The sequence below is a fragment of the Clinocottus analis genome, unplaced genomic scaffold (assembly GCF_023055335.1).
Source record: "Clinocottus analis isolate CAN_PGR_092001 unplaced genomic scaffold, fCliAna1.0.p SCAF_9, whole genome shotgun sequence".
Lineage (NCBI taxonomy): Eukaryota > Metazoa > Chordata > Actinopteri > Perciformes > Cottidae > Clinocottus > Clinocottus analis.
The window spans coordinates 15895564-15915755 of NW_027176251.1; the positions used below are offsets into that span (position 1 = coordinate 15895564).

Consider the following 20192-nt stretch of genomic DNA (forward strand, 5'->3'; position numbering starts at 1 on the left):
CAGACCTGCATCTTATTTTTGATGATCAAAAGTGCATAACCTGCTCGCATCGATACGAACAAATGCCTTATGAGCATTTTTACATAATTGCATTATGTTTACTTCACAATATTTCAGTTGTGAAAGTAAAACATTGATTAATGCATGTGCTAGACTGTGAAAGTCCATTGCATTAAATGACTCTTTTTCTTTTTACTTCAACTTACACATCTGCTCCTTAAATCACTTGTCAAACATTCACCTGGCAAAAACACAGTGCCAACCTCAGTTTGTAGGCGAGATAGCTAATTAACTCCTCTGCTGCAGTCCATTAAACAGCATATAAACATACCTGCAAAGATCACTTGGGTCCGGTTAGATGCTGCTGTGCTCCTTACTCTTCAATATCACTAACAACACGCCGTCTGCCCATAACATGTAAACTACAACTCAAATTTGTTTCTCTCTTGTCCTCCAGCCGGTTGAGGCAAAAGACTTCCTTTTAATAGAAAATTAAAAAAACTACTAATGATACAAAAGGGACGACAAAATTTGAATTTCAGTGCATGATATAATGAGATACAGTGTGTTTAATAGTGAGCTGCAGAGGTGCTGATTCGCAGATTTAGTTAGTTTTGGACCAGGTCGGTCTCACCTGTCAAATATTGCTTGGTCAAAGGTCCTTGGCGTCTCAATACTGATGCACAAGGCACCCTTTTGCGCCGTATGAGACGCACTGGCCTTTCAACAGACTTCAATGTAAACTCATCCGCGTCAGTAATAGACACTCAGCACAAAAAAATGAGAAGTCCTCTGAGGTCAGGTGGGTGGAGGCGTCATGAAAATGCAGGACTTGTGCTCATATCCCGCGTGAAACGTTATGTCATGGCCAAATATGTCTCTTGAGTCACATGATGTTATGTTCGTAGTTTACGTCACTCTACAAACGTGCTTATTTTAGGCCAAACCGCGTGTTACAACGTTACCCGTGACCGTTTCACACCGCTAGCCAACGTGTTACAATGTTAACCGTGACCGTTTCACACCGCTAACCATCGTGTTACAACGTTAACCGGAACTGTTTCACACCGCTAACCATAATGTTACAATGTTAACCGTGACCGTTTCACACCGCTAACCAGCGTGTTACAATGTTAACCGTGACCGTTTCACACCGCTAACCATTGTGTTACAACGTTAACCGGAACTGTTTCACACCGCTAACCATCATGTTACAATGTTAACCGTGACCGTTTCACACCGCTAACCAACGTGTTAAAATGTTAACCGTGACCGTTTCACACCGCTAACCATCGTGTTACAACGTTAACCGTAACCGTTTCACACCGCTAACCATCATGTTACAATGTTAACCGTGACCGTTTCACACCGCTAACCATCGTGTTACAATGTTAACCGTGACCGTTTCACACCGCTAACCATCGTGTTACAACGTTAACCGTGACCGTTCCACACCGCTAACCAACATGTTACAATGTTAACCGTGACCGTTTCACACCGCTAACCATCGTGTTACAATGTTAACCGTGACCGTTTCACACCGCTAACCAACGTGTTACAATGTTAACCGTGACCGTTTCACACCGCTAACCATCGTGTTACAACGTTGACCGGAACCGTTTCACACCGCTAACCATCGTGTTACAACGTTGACCGGAACCGTTTCACACCGCTAACCATCGAGTTACAACGTTAACCGGAACTGTTTCACACCGCTAACTATCGTGTTACAACGTTAACCGGAACCGTTTTACACCGCTAACCATCGAGTTACAACGTTAACCGTGACCGTTTCACACCGCTAACTATCCTGTTACAACGTTACCCGGGACCGTTTCACACCGCTTACCATGTGGGAACCTCCAGTGTCAAGATACAAGGCAAAAGGCTGCTTACAGCTTTCACCAAAGTTGCAAAATATGACAAGTGGGGATGAGACCACATTGTTCGGAGGTAGCTGTTCCCTCTTGTTTCTATTACGCTCAGCCCGGCTAACTGTCTCCAGTAGCTTCAAATTGAATGGACGCCATCGGAAAGTTGCATCAACCTTCTCATCAAACTTTTGGCAAGAGAGTGAATAAGCATGTGTATTCACTTCCAAGGTGCTGAATAAACAAGAGCTTGGGTAATTGTGTTGCAGTAAGAGTTTGAGGGCCGAAGTTATTGTGTTCATTCTAATACTGATAATCACTGTTTAGTTCTATGGCAGCATTTGGTTTTTCAGCGTGACAATGACATGACTGAGGGGCGATCTGACTGCAAATGGCTGCAGCATCACAACAACACAAACATGCAAAAAACATTCCCTGATCATGATGATTGCAGCGCGTGCCATTTTCTCCCCAGGGTCCACGAGCTCACAGCACCTGGCAAGAGGGCATGACTTAGAAGTTTCATTGTATAGATTTATAGCGTCTTTACGGCCCTGCTTCCTCCCCCATTGTATTCCCAAAGAGCCCTTGATTCGGGCTTTTATAAAGTGAGTGCATAGCCACAGCGCTGAAGCTGCTGCCCTTGTCTCTCGTCGGCCATCTGAAAGCAGTAAATCCTCAGTATACCTCTGTTATGAAGGGCATGTTGAGAGAACCATGGGGGTGGCTTTAAAAGATGCTTAAAGAGATGATTGCTTGACCATACTTAGGGACCTTTGATAGTTTTGTCCCATAAGCCAGTCCTACATTAGACTCTTTTTATTCCCTTAAGCCAGTTTTGGTGATTTTCTTTTTTCTTTCAGAGCTGTGTCAGATGACTATAAGCAGACCGTCTTATCAATTACCTTATGGATGATAAAGAAAGAAGATGAGGACCACATGTGTGTGGATTTCCGCATGTGTTTACATGTGTTTTTCAAATCTGTTTAGGGCGGGGTTTTGGGGGGGCTCCACAGGTGTACACCGACCCATTTCATGGGCCTGTTTTACATGTGACAGGACCAGCAGATGACCCGCAGACATGGTCACATCGTTGCGGACCCATAGACAAATCACCTTTTTAAAAGACACTTTAAGAGACGCTCTGAAAGACAACCAGATGGGGCCTGGAAAATCCTGTGCCGTCTTTTATTCTCCATCTGCAATCATTCAGCTTGAATCGCTCTCTCTTTTGTGATGCGTGAAATGTTGTGCAAGGATTTACACAAATTTAGCGGGACAGATGTTTAAAAGCACACGGATGTGAAAAGTGAGAAGGCGCAATGTGTGAGACGCAGACAGAATTTTTGGTGAAAAAGTGAAGTAACGTTATCAACTAAATGTGAAGAGGTTGCAGTGTGTAGAGCATTATCAAAGATGCCCATGTTTGTTGTTGCAAGATATCTGCTGACGAGAGCGTGCTAACTCGCTAGCCACCGCCCTTTTGTCAATAATATATCCATGGCTTGTGTATGTTTTGATAGTGTTTTAATTGGATTGAACCAGAAAAAAACAATTTTGTTTAGTCCTCCCCGTCACCGGGAAGCTGCTTTGCCGGGAGGAGAGGGGGCGGCGGCTCCGGGAGACAGACAGACCTCCAGTTAGCAGTTAGGTCAAATTCAGCCACAGAGAAAACCCAGCACTCCACCAGACTGCTGTCACTCCCGGAGCTTGGGGTTTGTGCCACAGTAGCTGTATTTGTGTTGGGGTTGGGATAAGTCTCCTGGAGCCACTGGCGGCTGTAAATTAAGTTATTATGAGTCGTAGTGGTGAAGTGCTGCCCCCTATTTCTTTGAAATGTATGTCTAGACATTACACATAGCACCTTTTGAGAGTCCGTTTACATGTTCTCCATTCTCCCCTTATCAAAGTCAATGTTTTCAACATCCCCTTTCATCCTGAGAGCTCTATTTCGTCGTTGAGAATAACCCCACTCCAAGGCATCCAAAGCAATCATTCTTCCACTGTTTGCTGTAAATGTTTCGGCACATGCAGAATGTTTATGTTGAAGTACGTTGTAGCGCACATTAGGGATGCTCTTAATGGGCTACAGTAAAAGCCCTTGCTAGTCAAGAGTTCAGGCAGGTGCAGACTCTTACAGTAGATAAAGGAGCCTGGCACTGCAGATGAGTTCACGACAATCACTGTGAGGCTTTTAGACGCCTTCTCCGAGCTCAATCTTCATTTCCCCTGACACTGATTTTGCAATAAGGATCCGGAGAAAAGGGGAATGTCCATCTATTCATTTTAATGATCCCTCATTATTGACTGCTGGCAGGGAGGGGGCGGGCAAAGGTAATGATTCTTTGTCTTTGCTGGCCAATCACTCCTCTTAAAGGAATCAGACTCTAAATAAGGCCACTAATGGATGCCCAGAATGACCTCAAGCTGACCCCACATGCAACCCATGCGAACTGACTTCCCGACATGAAGGAGTGAGAGTTTGCTGCTTTAGTTATTTATCTCTTTGGTTATGATTTGAACAAAAAGGAGTAGGGATTATAATACGTAATGTCTGACACCAAATTCCATGTGGTCTATGTTGATTTAGTCACTGACGCCATAGGCTGGATTTTGGGAAGGTGTTTTAACTCAAAATGTAAAAGCAATAGTTTACATTTTCATTGCAGTCCAGCCAAGAGTTAGAAGAAGATCACTACCACTCTAGCTTCTATAAGGTAAATATCAAAATATTAAAGCCGCCAGTGAGCAAAGTCTAGTGTAAAGACTGTAAAAAGGGGGAAACAGCCGGTCTGGCTCTGTCCAACGGTAACAAAATCCACAAGCACCTCTAAAACGAACTAATTAGCACGTGTTTAATCTGTATAAAAACTTAAGTCTCAAAACAAGATGGGTGCCAAGCTTTTTTTAATGGCGAGGCATGTAACTTCCTTGAGTCTCTCAGTGACGACAAGACCCTATGAAATCACTGCTCTCAGCCAAACAAGCTTTTTACTGCCTTTGGATAAGTATGAAGCTTACAGCAGGAAACGTGAGCCTAGCTTGACATGAAGACGGGAAATGTAGAAAAGAGTTAGCCTGGCCCATTATGTTTAGGTATATCAAGCAGTAAAAGTCGTTGGAAATCACTGCATCCAACCACAAAATACTGCTGTGCACAACCAGCCGTAAAACCTTTACTTGATTTTACTCTTTGGTTTTTGAATGGATTTAATGTTCTACCTTTGAGTAGAGTCACACTCGCCGTCTACCCCTGTTTACAGCCTTCATGCAAAGCTGGATGCTGACTCCAGCTTCACATGTACCGCGTTGTATCAATCCTCCCGCCGTCGGCAAGAAAGCAAACCAAGCAAGCATTTCACAAAATGTTGAATTATTCTTTTGAAACGCCTTCCCACTAAACTTTTTCAAATACAGATATGTTATCTTTCACCCGCGGCATGTGTATCACATATTGATTTGGATGCCTCAGACAAACGACTTTCAAAGGACTTCCAGAAAGTGATCTTACATTTTAGAGCGCCAGAAAACATTGATGTATTTCCTTTTTTCTTTTTTTTTTCTCGCTGCAGCTAAGGTGTTCTGTTTTATGTATAACGTCATGCTGTGTGTGCATATACACTGAGCACTGATTGCAGATAATTTAGCCTTTACTTTGATATTTATGTAGCCTATATCTGCGCATCTCAGCCAGTCTTGGCTGTCATCAGTCTGTCAAGGTAATGAACCCTACTTTACTGCAGCCTCCAACAGCTCTTTAAGGCCTACTTCACACCACTGAAGAAATACACTCAGGTATTAGTTCTTCTGCCTGGATGCTCCGCTGGGTGATGGGTGGGCGGGGATGTTATTAGGAGCATTCATCTACAAGGCTCCCCAAGCCATACTATACTGAAACTGACCACAAGACAACCCTATCATCCTCAAAGATTACCTGTCTCCTGCACTATATATGAATGTTTTATCATAAAAGCTTTTCTTTTTTGCTAAGTGCCTCCTTGAGTGTTTGCTTTTAACTTTTGATTACTTTATGTCTTGTTGTGAAGACGAAAAAAAGAAAAAGGCCCGGCCCATTTGAATATAATGGACTTAACGGGAAAGGTAGTCTCTCTTGCTTCATTTAAAGGATATATATCGCGGTGGTGTAATCCAACACAGTGGGTGTGAAAAAGTTTGCACAAAGTGGCAATGCGTGTGTGTGTGTGTGTGTGTGTGTGTGTGTCTTGGAGTTTTTATCTCGGCATTGTCAAAGTGGGTCGAGCAGGTGGAGCGAGTCATGGGAGAAAACAGACATGACACAATCGTATGAATACAACGTCATGACGGGCTTTGTATGGAATCCATATGTTTCCATCTGTGAGGAAATATAGGATGTCATGCATTACAGTGTAAAAAGACTCATTTACAACCATTAAACTTGGCCCAAGTCAACATCTCCGCCTTTGATGTGGTGGCTCACATCTCATTGGGCTATTTTTATGTATGATAGCTGAGTTTCTGCTTTATATTGTCTTGAGTCATTACGAAGAAAAAACATTTTTTCTGTCATTTGGTCTAGACGTTGAGGTTTCCAGTCCGTCGCCCCCCTCGCCTCGCGCCTCCTCTAGGTCTTACCAGACGTCGCGTTGTGAGAGGGGAATGGTCGATTGCATAACGGAAGGCGAGACGTGATCGTTCCTGGCCTTCTCACAAAATTCAATCATTCTCCGCATACTCCAATCCCATGACGGCCTATTAAAGAGCGGCGAGGGCTAGGATTTCCCCTCATGTGTTTTAAATTGAAATTAAGGTCACAAAGTCTGCCATATGGGTGAATGGAGGAAGACAAGAAGCTTGGGGGAAAAGGAGATATCAGAATAGTTAGACTGAAGGAGAGAAAGAGAGAGGCAGGCAGAAAGATAAAGGAGGGCTTCCTCTCATTATGTTACTTGTGTCATCCTGCCACCCACATTCATATTGGACTGTCACCTGTCTGGAGCTCAGTGCATTCGTATCATGGCGTTATTCTTAAAGGGACCCTTTCCTTTTTTCTTTAAACATATGTATTCACTCCCCAAATTTAAGCTTTTGTGAGAATTCTTTATAAACAGGTATGCAGCTTTGGAACTCGGCACACCATAAGTCATAGAAAAGAAGAAGAAGAGGAGATAAGGAGAGTAGGTGAAGGATGAGACACAGGAGATGATGACCCCAGATGTTCGATGAGGAACCACTGGGATCTGAATCAGACTCTGACTGGTCTTGTGCTCCTCATTCCTATTCATCCCTGTGGAGTGGAGGAAGGATAAAACACACACACACTCACACACACACTTACATGGCTAAAACACATCTGATTTAGTGTGAGGAGGATATGATGCAGACATGACTCTGGTGACCCCGGCTAACTATCCAGAGACGTGCATTCCTCCTCCTCCTCCTCCTCCTCCTCCTCCTCCTCCTCCCCCTGAACCGAGATGCTGCAATTAATCTATACTTCTGAAAACTTAATATCAACGCAAAGGGATCCAAAAAAGGAATGAACAAGCTCCGGTTTTCAACCACATTGAGTTCAAGGTTTTGTATAATCCAAAAGGACATCTAAGATTCATGGATTTAACCGCCAGATTTTTTCCATGACCAATTAAGCAAAAGTGATCCAACAAATCATTGGAGTCATTTAGTTTGGTTTATTCCTGCACATTACGACGTTGCACTACTTAAGGCTTGAAAGTTGCAGGTAGGAAAGGAGCCTCAGTTCCTCTTCTGATCATACAGCGACATCTAGTGTTGGCTTTAAAAGCGTGCAGGCAGATGCTCAGGAATTGTTCAATAATGCATCATATATAAATTGTATGGACATTATGAGCCAATACTTGCTTATTTGATTATGATGTGCAAAGCAGTGCTAATGGACAGTTAATGATGACAACAGTAGATCATTTATACATGATCATTTGTGATATAGTATATATTAAAAATAAAGCCATCCATTTCTCTCGATGGCAAGTGCAGTCCAATATTGACCATTTGTAATCATAAATCTATTGGCACATCTAATAATATAATCCCTTATTTTCTATGTAGTATGACCTCTAAATTAGCAGATCATTGGGATTCATATGCCCCCCTCCCCCCCTCTCCTTGCATTTGAATCATCTGTGTGTTGTGGAATTGTGCGTACGTTTCATAGACACAATCAAAAGTGACTCAAAAAAAAAACAATAGAAAATATTGAAGAGAAAAGTAGGATATTCTCTACTCGTGTACAAAACCTGCTGCCCCAGCTGACGGAGGATAAGGACAATGTTTATGAGGATTTGCAGTGCGATGCAAGTTCTTAGGCAACCATAAAACATGTTTTATTTGGTATCGTTGAACAGTTTCTCCACACAAGTAACATATACAAAGCAAGTTAGAATGTACAACCATGTACACCAAAAGCAAGTACAAATCTGTCCCAAAATGAAGGCACATTTTAAAGCCAAAAGGTACCATATGTTCTAATAAAAGCAACATCCATCAATAATACTTTCACGTCATATTAACAGTTCAAGTAAACTGGCTTTGACCTCTGAATTGAGAAGGATTTGTAATGTGCTCGACAACAAAGTGGTTTTGTGTGATTGGACACAATTATAATGTTGAGGTCTTTTTCATCCTTGTGCTTCGTTAGTCAATACATACAGATTTATGGATAAAACATAAACTATCTGACTCTGATAAGAGCCGATCAGTTAAACAACATCAGGGAGTGATACTGTTGTAGGTGAACAGCTCAGGACTGTAACAAAAGGAATATGTAAAGCTCATGACTGCAATGAGTTTAGTGCATCTAAAATAAGTGTATTCTTTTTTTTTCAGTTTTGTACAGCAATGTTTAACTAAAACGTATTTATTCACTGCATTGGACACTTAGTGTTGCAAGCATCACCTGACCTGAAAAGTCCATACACACTGACCAATGGGAACATGGACACAGCCCCAACCATGGAGCCCAACTGCACTACTGCTCCACACCACACGAGGGCACTGTGGCCTTCGTCCCTCAGAATCACCCCAATGATGACCTTCACGTAGGACAGGGAGAGGACAAACAGGACCCAGGCCAGCACCTGCATCACAGAAAGAGATCAATGTTTTACATCACAGCGACCTGACACCCAGTCCTCGTTATTCAGATAGAACTCAAATACGCAAATATGTCCAACTCAGTGGCTCACTCCCATCAAAAATGGACTCTTGGTTACCGGCTCGCTCCTCCTCTCTAAAGGCATGGCTGCCAGTTCATAAAATCAGCTGCTGGCTGCGGTTATCAGATCATGAATATACTATCATGTTACAATATCATGAATGCAACATCATGAATACACCAAATCATAGTTTTTTTTTAGTTGATGAACTTCCTGCATTCAGCACATTTTTGTATGTTCTGATAGTCTCATGATTGGAGCATTGTTTATTGTTTTCCTTGTTTACTGTTAAACACTTTGGAACTCTGTTTAGAGAGCTGCATAAACCATAAGGTGGTATAGTATGGAATATATGAAACATGGAGAAACTGATCATATGATGCAACCAGAGGGATATATGTCCTCGCCTCCAGTAAGACCTACACCCCATATATATATATATATATATATATATATATATATATATATATATATATATATATATATATATATATATATATATATATACACTATAAAGGTTTTGAACTATAAAGGTTTATAGTTGAAAAAGACAATTTTAAGAATACCTTTAAACAAATGGCAAGTGATCATTTGATGCATCCAGAGGGAATATATATATATATATATATATATATATATATATATATATATATATATATATATATATATATATATATATATATATATATATATATATATATTGTATTTTTTATTTTTATTATTTTTTTTTAATATATATTATATATATTATATATTTGGTCAGAAACCCAACCCAAGAGAAGTTGACTTTCATGAGATAAGCTCTTGGGGTCAAAATCAGTCAAACCTTTTTTCTTTACTGATGATGCACCTCTTGCTTCACCGCGGCCGTTCTTCCTCTTTCCCTCTGTCTTAGGCCGACCCTGCTCACTTGCCATTTGTTTTAAGGTATTGTTAAACTTGTCTTTCTCAACTATAAACCGTTATCTTGAAAGACTGTGTGTGAGCCCATTGACTTTTCAGAAGTGTTACGTAGCATCATTCTGTTTTAAAGTTTTATTACGCTGACAAAACTCATCGCTTGTAAAGGGGTGACACAAGAGTACCAGCTAATTTACACATGTTTTTTGAATGGCTTTCCTCGGAAAAACTCGGCGTGTTCATAAAGTTGGCAAAAACATGGTTTGACAGTGAAGTCTCAATCAGGTCAGAGATGGAGTTGACAACTTGATTTTAAGACCTGCCAATCACACAATAAACTGCTATAAAGTGGCATTCTGCAGAGTTTAAATAAAACATCTTAATGTTCAAATTCATTAGAAGAAAGATTCTTACTATGACTGCAGTTCCATAGTCACTGTGGACCAGAAGGGGGCACGGACTAAGGGCAGCCATGGCCATGATGAAGGCCCCAAATCCAGTCCCGACCATGGCCAAGAAACCCATCAAGATGAGAGACCTGGAAACAAAATGTATGTATTTTCTGTTACACTGAACCGCGTCATGATGTGAGAGTGTCAATGATTTCAGTACTTTAGACTTACAACTTCAAGTAATGTGTAGGAGTTGCACTTATTTGAATTGCATGTGTTTAGAGGAGACTGAGAATCTTCATAAGAGATGGTTCCAGTAATCATACGCACCGAATCGGCACAAACATGGCGATGAAGCAGGCCACTGGGTTGGCTACAGCTGCCATGGTGGCAGCTAGATGGTAGGCCTTGTTCCCGTAGGGCAGACAGGAGTAGGACTGGACTGAGGGCAGCACTGCGTTGGTCAGAGCATTGACCCAGGCCAGAACAAGAAAGATGAACACCGTCTCCAGATTGCTATACGTCCCCCTCCCAAAGGAGCTCTTGGGCCTAACGGCTTCCAGCCGGCTGATCATAGGCTTCTGCTCTGGTGTCTGGGCGTGCAGGGACAGACCTTCCTCTCTCTTCCCAGAGGCCAGATCACCGCCGAAGTACAAGTCGTTCTTTCTCTCCCGAGCCACAGCCGGGTGATGGTTGAGTAGGATGAAGGCTACGAGGCACACAACCATCATGGCACTGAGGAACACGAAGAAGACCTGGGCAGAGAACTTAGCTGGCTGGTAGACAGCTTGTAGCTCTCCACTGCCAACTGTAGCGTTATTGACGATTCCCCTGGCGGCATCGGCCAGAGTGGCATTTTGACAGTGGACCACGCCAACACCTTGAATCAGAGCCACCAGTGCGGGCACCAGACCGCTAAGGCCTTCGCCTACAAAGTACGTGGTGAGGTACTGCGGACGCAGCTGCATCATGAAAGGCAGAAATGTAACAGAGGAGGTGCAGTCCACCACAGAGAGCAAGAAGCTCAACACCAGCAGGGGCACACTGTGCAAGGAGCCCTCTATCGTCACTGTCTGCTTCCAGAAGAAAGCCAGCAGGAATGTGGCTACGATCCCCAACCCTACGATGGAGTAGATGACCAGCCGCTCATTCAGCACCCCGGGGCGGAAGCGGTGCATCAGTGTGATGACGAGGGGACCGATGTTGGCCATCTGGATGATGACCGTGAGGTACGATGGCAGATACCAGCCCTCTGGTATCTCCGGTACGACCAGGGGAAGCTCCACCCACATCCCGTTGATGGCCACCCAGGAGCCCATGCCGAACAGGCACGCCAGTACGTGGGTGAGCAGCGACATGATGGAGGCCGGAATGTGGTCAGTCAGGAAATGTCGACGTGCACAATCTGAAATACAGACGCAAGACAGGATAGTTGCATCACCAAATTCGTGAAAAGTTCGCAGATAATTGCATGTTATTAAATTGAAGCTTGAATTGAAACAATACAAAAATGGAATATTAGCTTTTTAATTTCATTGACAACTCTATGTTGTATGTTAAACAATTTACAGTCATTGTGTATTACAGATGTTGTACTTTTGAGAGAGGGACTACTTTGAAAGAATTATTTTTTCCAAAGCACTCATGAGGTGTCTTTATTGCATTTGAAAAAAACAACAAATGGCTAAAGTAGCATTGACTAAAACATTTAACTACATGGCTTCAAAAGTGGAATCTGGAGTTGGTTGGGTTGGTGTAATGAGTGTGGGTCATAAACAAGACCAAGAATCTACAGCTCATGCCCGCTGGAGACACCTCCGTGAGTGTGATGCCGACTTAGAGGGAGCGTAGCTTTTAGCTAACACCTGCTCGCTAACATGCTCTCAATGACAAAGTTTAAATGCTTTAAAATGTTTATCCAAGTAATGTTTACCATCTTACAGCATGTGAGAATGCTAACATTTGCGTACCGGCACTAAACGCCAGGTACAGCTGAGGCTGATGGGAACGTCACGACAGTTTGAGGTATTTCGTCACAAGCCATACGAATTACAATTCTGACATAATGAAAGCTCTCGATGAGATGGATGTGTTTACCAGCTGTTTTTTTTTTTTTACAGCAATCCATGAACTATCAAAAGAAATGTCAAAATACAATAAACCGATAGTTTTGAGTGAATAAGCAGAGCTGAATGTCACATAGGGACAAAAGCATGTCCCCATGGGGCCCTGGATTGACCTTCCCAGTCCCCCCTCACTCTACCTCTTACTCCATCCATGCCTCATGTGCTGTTTGGTATGCCTGACCTTTCACACACTGACACACTGCTCCCATATATAAAGCCCCATGTGGTTGTGACATAAACAGACTTATTAAAAGGAACAATATTGTGAAGCCGGGCAATACATCGACATCACCGCTGTCATTGTGAAGGACTTGCTGTAATTACATCCGTAAACAAATAGTAAACTTGTTTACACTATTGCGACACTTCTGCATATCCTTATTCTGTTGCTGATACAAAAAAAGGACCATAAATAGGAGACGTCCAAAAACAACCAGTCATCACTGTCATGTATCTCCATCATTGCTAACATATAATGTCCAATATGATATCTAAAACTGCACAATCATCCTGGTTCCTTGAATCATATGGAGGAAGATCCCATAACCTTACTGCCTTCATACAGACAGACACCTCCCACAGTGTGAGTCAGAATATCTCATCTTACCTCGGTCAGAACATAACCAGAAAGCCCTCCTCTTCCCTCTCTCCCTTCAAAAACGCTCACTCCATGGTGGACACCGCTTTTTTTCTGTTATATTAGCCGCAAGTGTGTGTGTATACTACCTCCCCCTTTTCTCCTCCACACACACACACACGCAGACTTGCTCTACTTCCGTGTCTGTGCTGCACTTGACAGAGGCGGGGCAGCGCAGGCGCACAACGTCCTCAAACGACACTTCTGTCCTCCCATTGGAGGGCGCTTTCAAAACCATGCAGCCATGTGCTCCGTGTGCCGGCGAAATCCGCCAGGGGAGGGAGGGAGAGAGTCACGGGAGAGGAGCTCCTCCTTTTCCTCTTCCCTCCCCCCCAGCCAGCGTGCGACCTTGTGGCCTGCCCTCCTTCAAACACACAGGCTGCAGTCTGTGTGAGTGAGGAGAGTGAACCGCCTTGTGCTTTTCACACTCGATCAAAGTGAAGCACGAGATATCACACTGACTGTCCCTCCAGTCCTCTGTCCCTGCCTCACTTTCAGGCCTCTACTGGCTTCTCACCAGTTGTTTTTGTTTAGGCCACCATGTGCATGTGCGTCTCTAGTTTCACAATCATCATCATCGCTTGGTTCTGGTTCTGCAGGGCGTCTGGTTGCCTTCCTCGCACCACCTCCTCCGACATATCTGTCCCGTCGGCAGCTCGGTGAAATGAGTGGAGGGGTTGTAGTGAAAAGTTTCCACAGCTTTTGGATTAATTGCCACAATTTGACGCATCCATCTCGCTTAACTCGGCCGAGCTTTTGCCTTTTTCATGCCATGTCAACTTTTGTTTTTATTTATGTATTTATTATGATTTAGGAGACAGACAAAATCAAGAAACATCCAAAAAAAGAGTCACACATGCGCCCATTCATTTGTGAAAGTATTGTGGACGGACAATCAAAGCCCCTTTTGTCAAGGTTGTCTGCTAAAGAAACATCAGGATTAAGAGCTGCCGGGATAAGGCTGAGAATGTAGAAGACTCCATGTTATGTAGCACACCGCTAAGGAGTTATATGTAATTCAAAGATTCATATTCTACAGCCAATACAGTATGATTTGACAAGAGTGACTATTGTGCGTCAACACTAAGATTATGTTGCCACTGTCTTGTATTGCAAATACACACTTTTAAACCGATGACACACCAAATTATCTGTACAGTAATATAATAATATAAAACTGCTTTAGTGTTGCTTTCTTTGCATCACAGAATGTTTAAGCAGCATCAAAAACAAATACTGCATACATTTCAATCCCGTATAGTTGTATTAGATGAGGACAGTTGCTAAGTGCAGAGGAAAACCTGCCAGAGTTTACTTTGATTTGTTAGAAAGTTTTTTTGTGTGCGTGTATGTTGGTTTCCAAAACTTTAACAGGATCGTTTCTCATTTCTTTCAAGCGCCTTAACGATTACACGGCTTAAGACTAAACACAATACCCTGTCTGGACTCCATCCAATACTTTAAATCACCTCCGTTCATCATTCTACATGAGACAAGATACCACCTACCTGCTCGTGGGAAAGGAAAGTTCTGTTTCTCAGCTCAGAGGTGCAACAACTCAGTGGCCTTCTGACGCTTCTCTGTGTGGAGTATGCATGCACTACAGCGCTTTACTACTCTGGATCTCTGAGTCCGTGTCAGGTGACTGCAGCGGGCCGAGCAAAGGGGGGGATGAAGGGAGTGAGAACAGAGGGAGGAAAGAACGACAGAGGATGGATCGACGGGGGAAAGGGAGCTTAGGAAATGTTGGCAAGAAAGCAGGAGACAGGGAACAAATCTGAAAAGTGTGCAACGTTTGTTTGAATGTGTGTTTGCGGAGGGCTAGCGCGGGCAGCTTAGCCAAGCAGAAGATGCCTTTGGACAGCGCCCTGTGCCTTCTGGGTGGGTGTTTGGTCGGGGTCAGTCTGGCTTTTGTTCAGCACAAATTCCAGCCCAAATGGATGACCCCTGTCGGGCACCAACGTCATGGCATTTCATTCGAGAGCCCTTGCACCCGCCTCCGCACTCACTGTGTTCCCTTTCTTCGAATAACACCGGTTCTTTTCAGTCCCCGTGACAGAAAATGAAATTGCTTTTGATTCAGTAAATAAAAGATAATTTGAGCTTTTTTTTTTTTGCTCGTGACGTTAATAATGCGGCTGTTGCGTTACAAACTCATCCAACCAGTCGTTAATGCTGCTCTGATTCAGTTTTTGTCGTTTTCAAGTTAGTTAGCCTTCGACATGTTTCCGGTCAAGCGTCGGGTTTAGTACCGCCGTGACTGTAAATTATGAACCGCGTTCGTCAGCCTCCACTGAGGGTCTCTACTGTAACAGCAGGATGTTTGCATTGCACAGAGAAAGTTCATATCCTACACCCTGATTGCATGGGCTCTTTGCTCCGCTCCACTGTGACGGACAGTCACGGGGCGCTGTTGTTTTGATACAACCTCAGGAGTAACACGGTGGGTATTTGCGTAGAAGTACAATACTTTGTTTCCTTTCCCAAAAGCTGCCGGGCCCGTGTGTTTGAACAAATATGTCTGTGTTTTTGGCACCGCGTGTCCGCGTGAGTCTGAAAGATATCACGTGTTAGGCACCAACAGGGGGAGCAACTGGAGCCGGGGATCCACAGATTGAATTTGTGCCATTGAGAATGTATTATTTAATGAGATAGAAAACACACGCACGAAGGCGGGCGGGGAGGGGAAAGGCAGCGAGGCGGAAGGCGGATCAACGATGGCAACAGCATCGGGGCGACGCTATAAGAGGGAGACAATTACATTCACTTCAAAACAGAGGTGGGATGTTAGGAAGCGGAGTGAAGGGGACACAAGTAGCAGTGCATTCTCACTGCAGGGAATCTATATATTTATATTAGGGATGAATTGCTGTTATTCTCTACATGTTTATTTTATACCTCTTCAATTGTGTCTCTAACTGAGCAGGACGACTGGAAGAAAACCACAGAACTCTACAGGAGTTTCCCGTGAGCCTGCAGGTGGGTCAGAGGTTGAGCGGCCACACAAACGCACGACAGCTAACTCGAGCTTACGTCTTTGGCAGTCTGTTGACCCAGCAAACAAATTAACCCCAATGATGCAAACCCGTCATTGTGACTGCACAATATTATTGATGGTGGTCCGTTATGGCTGCATTCTCTACTTTTTCAAGTATAGCAAAAATCAGAACAATCTCTCCACCCATTTCCAATAAGATCTCCTACAACTCAAGGGGCAACATTGTGACAGATTATTATTATTAATTATGATTATTGGCTCATTGATTGCATTATTTTACTCCTGTATCTGGTGGATTGGTGTGCACCTGACTTCTTGAAGCTATAGAGTACAACTAAAGTATGTTTTTTGTTTTGTAAGTGCTATAACTTGCCACAAAGCCTGGCTTTAATTTCTATATTAGGCAGATGCAATATCTCAATGTCACAGATATATGTAATGTTTACCAAAACATACTTTCCAACAGGCTTGATTACTTTTGAATTAGTATTATAATTATTATTTATGACAAAATTAATTGACATTGTTAAAAATGGTGCAAATCAGATAATTACTTTTTGTATGTCAAACACCAAGGTTCGTCATGGATGAATCACTGACGGAAGTATGACGTGTACCTCATCGAAACTTTGAGGAAAACGGTGGCAGGTGTGTCGGTGCTTTACGGTTGTTGCCTGAAGTGAAGAAAGCGAGACGTGAGCTCACCTGCAGGCAGCAAGCGACCCGACGTGTGAGCACACACACACACACACACACACACACGCACACACAAACACGCACGCACACACACACAGCCAAGCAGAGGGCGGACAGTGAAGGTAACACTTACAAACGAGCTCAGTAAAGTGAACAACACACGAGACTTCCGACAGGTTCAGTGCTTTCAGCTGCGATGCCCAGTGACGTCATGTGGCTGCCGGTTCGTGGGCTCAGCAACCAGCGGACCGGTGAAGAGGTCGAAGAGACCGATTATATCAGGAGGGGTTTGATCATTTGAAAAAGTGTCTCATAGTAAATATTTCGAAAAGTAACTGGAAAATAGGTTTAAAAAAATAAATAATAAAAACATTAAAGTGTATGATTGGCGGTGGAATGAGTGTTTAATTGGGTTATTTATTACATTGTAACGGATTCTGTGACATGCAATGTTACCCTGTTATGTTTAAAGTGTTATTGTATTTACAGAAATAAGTTGTGTTCACGAGGTCAGTGAATGTCGCATGAGCTGTGTCGCTGTGCAGCCTGTCAATCATCGTAGCGAGCAGGGGGTTGTTGTTGTGCTGGGGGGGGGTCTATGACCTGGAGCAGAGGTCAAGCATGTTGCAAGCTTTTCACGGTGTTTCCTGTTGTTTTGGCGTAGCAGCCTGTTCTGTTGTTCTATACTAAATCACACAATAAGCAAGGCAACGTCTCGTAGCTTTCCTGACGCAGGGTCAACATGTTGGTTTGGCACTGAACTAATAATACCTGACGTCATTCACAAAGACAACCTGTTTACATAATGAAATGTTGTTTCAGAACAAACGTAATATGTGTGTGTGTGTGTGTGTGTGTGTGTGTGTGTGTGTGTGTGTGTGTGTGTGTGTGTGTGTGTGTGCGTGTGTGTGTGTATGTGTGTGTGTGTGTGTGTGTGTGTGTGTGTGTGTGAGATCGGATGCTGAGTGGACATAGCAATGCGTTTAGCAGGTAAAGAGTTGGTAGAGACCAAAAGCAGAGCTGAAAGACTATTGTTGCTTTATTACTTCTGAATGAATCAATTTACAACAGTTTGCTAATAAATTCCCTATCAACTTAATATATGATTAATATTGTGTTTACAGCTTGTTTCTGCTGCCCCCAAGCTATTGCAGACGTAAGAACATTTAAGTACACTTGTATTAGTTCGCCCAACTAAACAAATGAACGTGGTGTATTTTAAATACATTAAAAGTTGTATCTTTCTTTGATTTTTGGCAAAATATCACACAAATGCAACACTGCATAATATCCATCCATCCATCCATTATCTTGACCGCTCATCCTCATTAGGGTCGCGGGGCGCTGGAGCCGATCCCAGCTGTCAAGGGGCGAAGACTGCATAATATAAATGAGGCAAATAGAAAGATCATGGCAAATATTTTTTTTATTTTTCTAACAAAACGATTTTTTTTTTATACAAATGGACATCAAATGATTAGTGACATTAATCAGCAGTTTCCCTAAATTAGACATTAGAATGAGTGCTGGGTATAGAAACGTTTACAGTACAGAAGGATTAGGCTGCATAGCAATAGAAGAGAAATCTGGCTATTGTGTTTTTACAGTACAGTTAAATGTCAACCTTCTCCGACATTATCACTCTGAGGTCGAGAGGAAAAGGTACTTCATTGTGTAAAAAACATGTTTTACTTTAAAAAAAAAAATCACTTTAACAACTGCATAGACCGAATGCAATTAGATACATAAATGACTGTCTTCACCCTCAGGTATATCTAGTACAAAGGTGCACATACAAATACAGTAACTTTCCACTGCTGATTACACATTGTGAAGTATCATCTGCTTGATAATAGAATCCGAGTGAAACCTCAGCGCCACACTGAGCAGCCTCTGCTGGAGACTGATGGTGGCGCTGCAGTTGCTCCTCTCAGAGAAAATGGTTTCCGGTATTTTCCGCTGAAACAATGCATACTGGTGTCTTCTGGGTCATGTGGGACCTTTGGAAGAAACAGATGTAGTGGCTTACATGTTTCCGCAACACATTTGAAGGTAGAGTAATAAAATCAAGTCAGTTATGAACGTTTCAAAAATGGACTGGATGTTAGAAAAACGAGACAGAAATACATAAAATTACAAATATTCTGCTTTTGGTAAAAGAGGCTGGAACGGGACAGCAAGGAAACCAAAAGACACATTTGAATAAAATAACTGCCCAGTCATATCAACGCCAGTGCATTCTTATGAAAAATGAATTCACTTACTCATGACAACTGACAGATTTTCCAATTAGTAAAAACAACCTATCTACAGTAGTAGGACACAGAAAAAGTGCATTTTTTTTATGAAAAGAATGTGCTAAACAAAACATTCCCAGGAAGTACGCTGTTATAAAGAAAACCACACGTCTACATTTTCACAGTAATGTTCCATAGAAATACATACATCCAAAGGCAAAACCGATCCTGAGAAAATAATCTCTACAAATCAACAACGACCTGTTGTACTTCAGTGCATTGTTCTTTACACAATGTCCAGTGTTTAAAACATCCTTACAATAAAGAACAATACAAAATACATCATTATTTAAAAACACAACGTCAAAAAAAAAAGGTAGAAAGACAAAAAAAAAAAATTTAAAAACTGCGTGGCCCTGCCAACAATGTCATCTCCGTGGAATGAAATAAAAAATAATAATATCACAAAGTTGAAGGACAGCTTTCTGTACCGTTCACATACTTATGGTTTTGGTATATGTGGGTTTTTTGGAGGCTAGGGGCAGTCAGACAGCACATTTACATCTAATGTACTAATGTGTTGATGCTGTAAGCCCCTTTTTAAATCCCTTGCGCCACATGACAGAGCATCATTCTCAGATCAAGGTACCGTCTGACTTTGCTTATCGTCACAAATAAAAAGAATAACAAGAAAAAACTATATATCGGATTAAAGCAAGGCTCATGCAATAAGCATCCATGCAGAACTTTTCAACTCCTACTCCCTAGTCAGATACTACCGGATGCAATGCAACAGGCGTCTCGCATCTGCTGACCTCCTCCTAGTCCACACATGATCTTCACACAGACTCGTCAAAGCCTCGACATCATCGCATCTGGTGACCTTCGCTGCTCTCTCCCGTCAGCGCCTGTTCGTCAGATGTGACCGATGCATTGTGGGCGGGTTTTTTTTTTGCCCCCTTTATCACGTTATCTCTCTGTTTCGGGGCCCCCGAGGCGGTGTTTGGGTTCAACACTGCGGCACACGCGGTTCTCAGAGGCAGAGATAATCATGTGGGTAACCTCTCAGCTTCGTCTACACGGGGCACAGGAATGAAAACAGAAAGAGCTGTTCAGCGGGGGTTAACTCACCATCTCAAGTTGTACGATGTTGTCATGTTTGC

The 20192-nt window shown here is 42.8% G+C and overlaps 2 protein-coding genes across 6 annotated transcripts in view; both read right to left on the reverse strand.

Annotated features, from left to right (window-relative positions):
* Positions 1-8199: 8199 nt before the first annotated feature.
* Positions 8200-14672, reverse strand: LOC137781316 (riboflavin transporter 2-like). Of its 2 annotated transcripts, none has more exons than XM_068570014.1 (4): positions 14607-14672; positions 10666-11740; positions 10358-10481; positions 8200-8965 (listed from the first exon to the last, which is right to left on the reverse strand). In XM_068570014.1, the coding sequence occupies exons 2-4, from the start codon at positions 11691-11693 to the stop codon at positions 8750-8752; spliced, it is 1368 nt and encodes a 455-aa protein (XP_068426115.1). In that variant the 5' UTR covers positions 11694-11740; positions 14607-14672; the 3' UTR covers positions 8200-8749. The 2 variants fall into 2 exon arrangements, with proteins under 2 accessions (XP_068426115.1, XP_068426114.1); XM_068570013.1 differs by lacking the exon at positions 14607-14672 and adding an exon at positions 13069-13233.
* A 3538-nt stretch (positions 14673-18210) lies between these two features.
* macf1b (microtubule actin crosslinking factor 1b) overlaps positions 18211-20192 on the reverse strand; it is a 31554-nt gene continuing 29572 nt past the window's right edge. For all 4 annotated transcript variants that reach the window (XM_068569187.1, XM_068569188.1, XM_068569184.1 and 1 more), the window contains one exon: positions 18211-20104. In XM_068569187.1, coding sequence (XP_068425288.1) covers positions 20079-20104 — 26 coding nt within the window. In that variant the 3' untranslated portion in view covers positions 18211-20078. The remainder of the gene's footprint in view (positions 20105-20192) is intronic.

Bases quoted from the DNA above. Each gene is read 5' to 3' on its own strand.
- LOC137781316 (XM_068570014.1), bottom strand. From the start codon at position 11,693: ATGTCGCTGCTCACCCACGTACTGGCGTGCCTGTTCGGCATGGGCTCC. The intron at 10,482-10,665 runs GTGCGTATGATT...TTTTGTTTCCAG, and splicing joins GCCATGTTTGTGCCGATTCG to GTCTCTCATCTTGATGGGTT. The intron at 8,966-10,357 runs GTAAGAATCTTT...TCTGTGATGCAG, and splicing joins ACTATGGAACTGCAGTCATA to GTGCTGGCCTGGGTCCTGTT.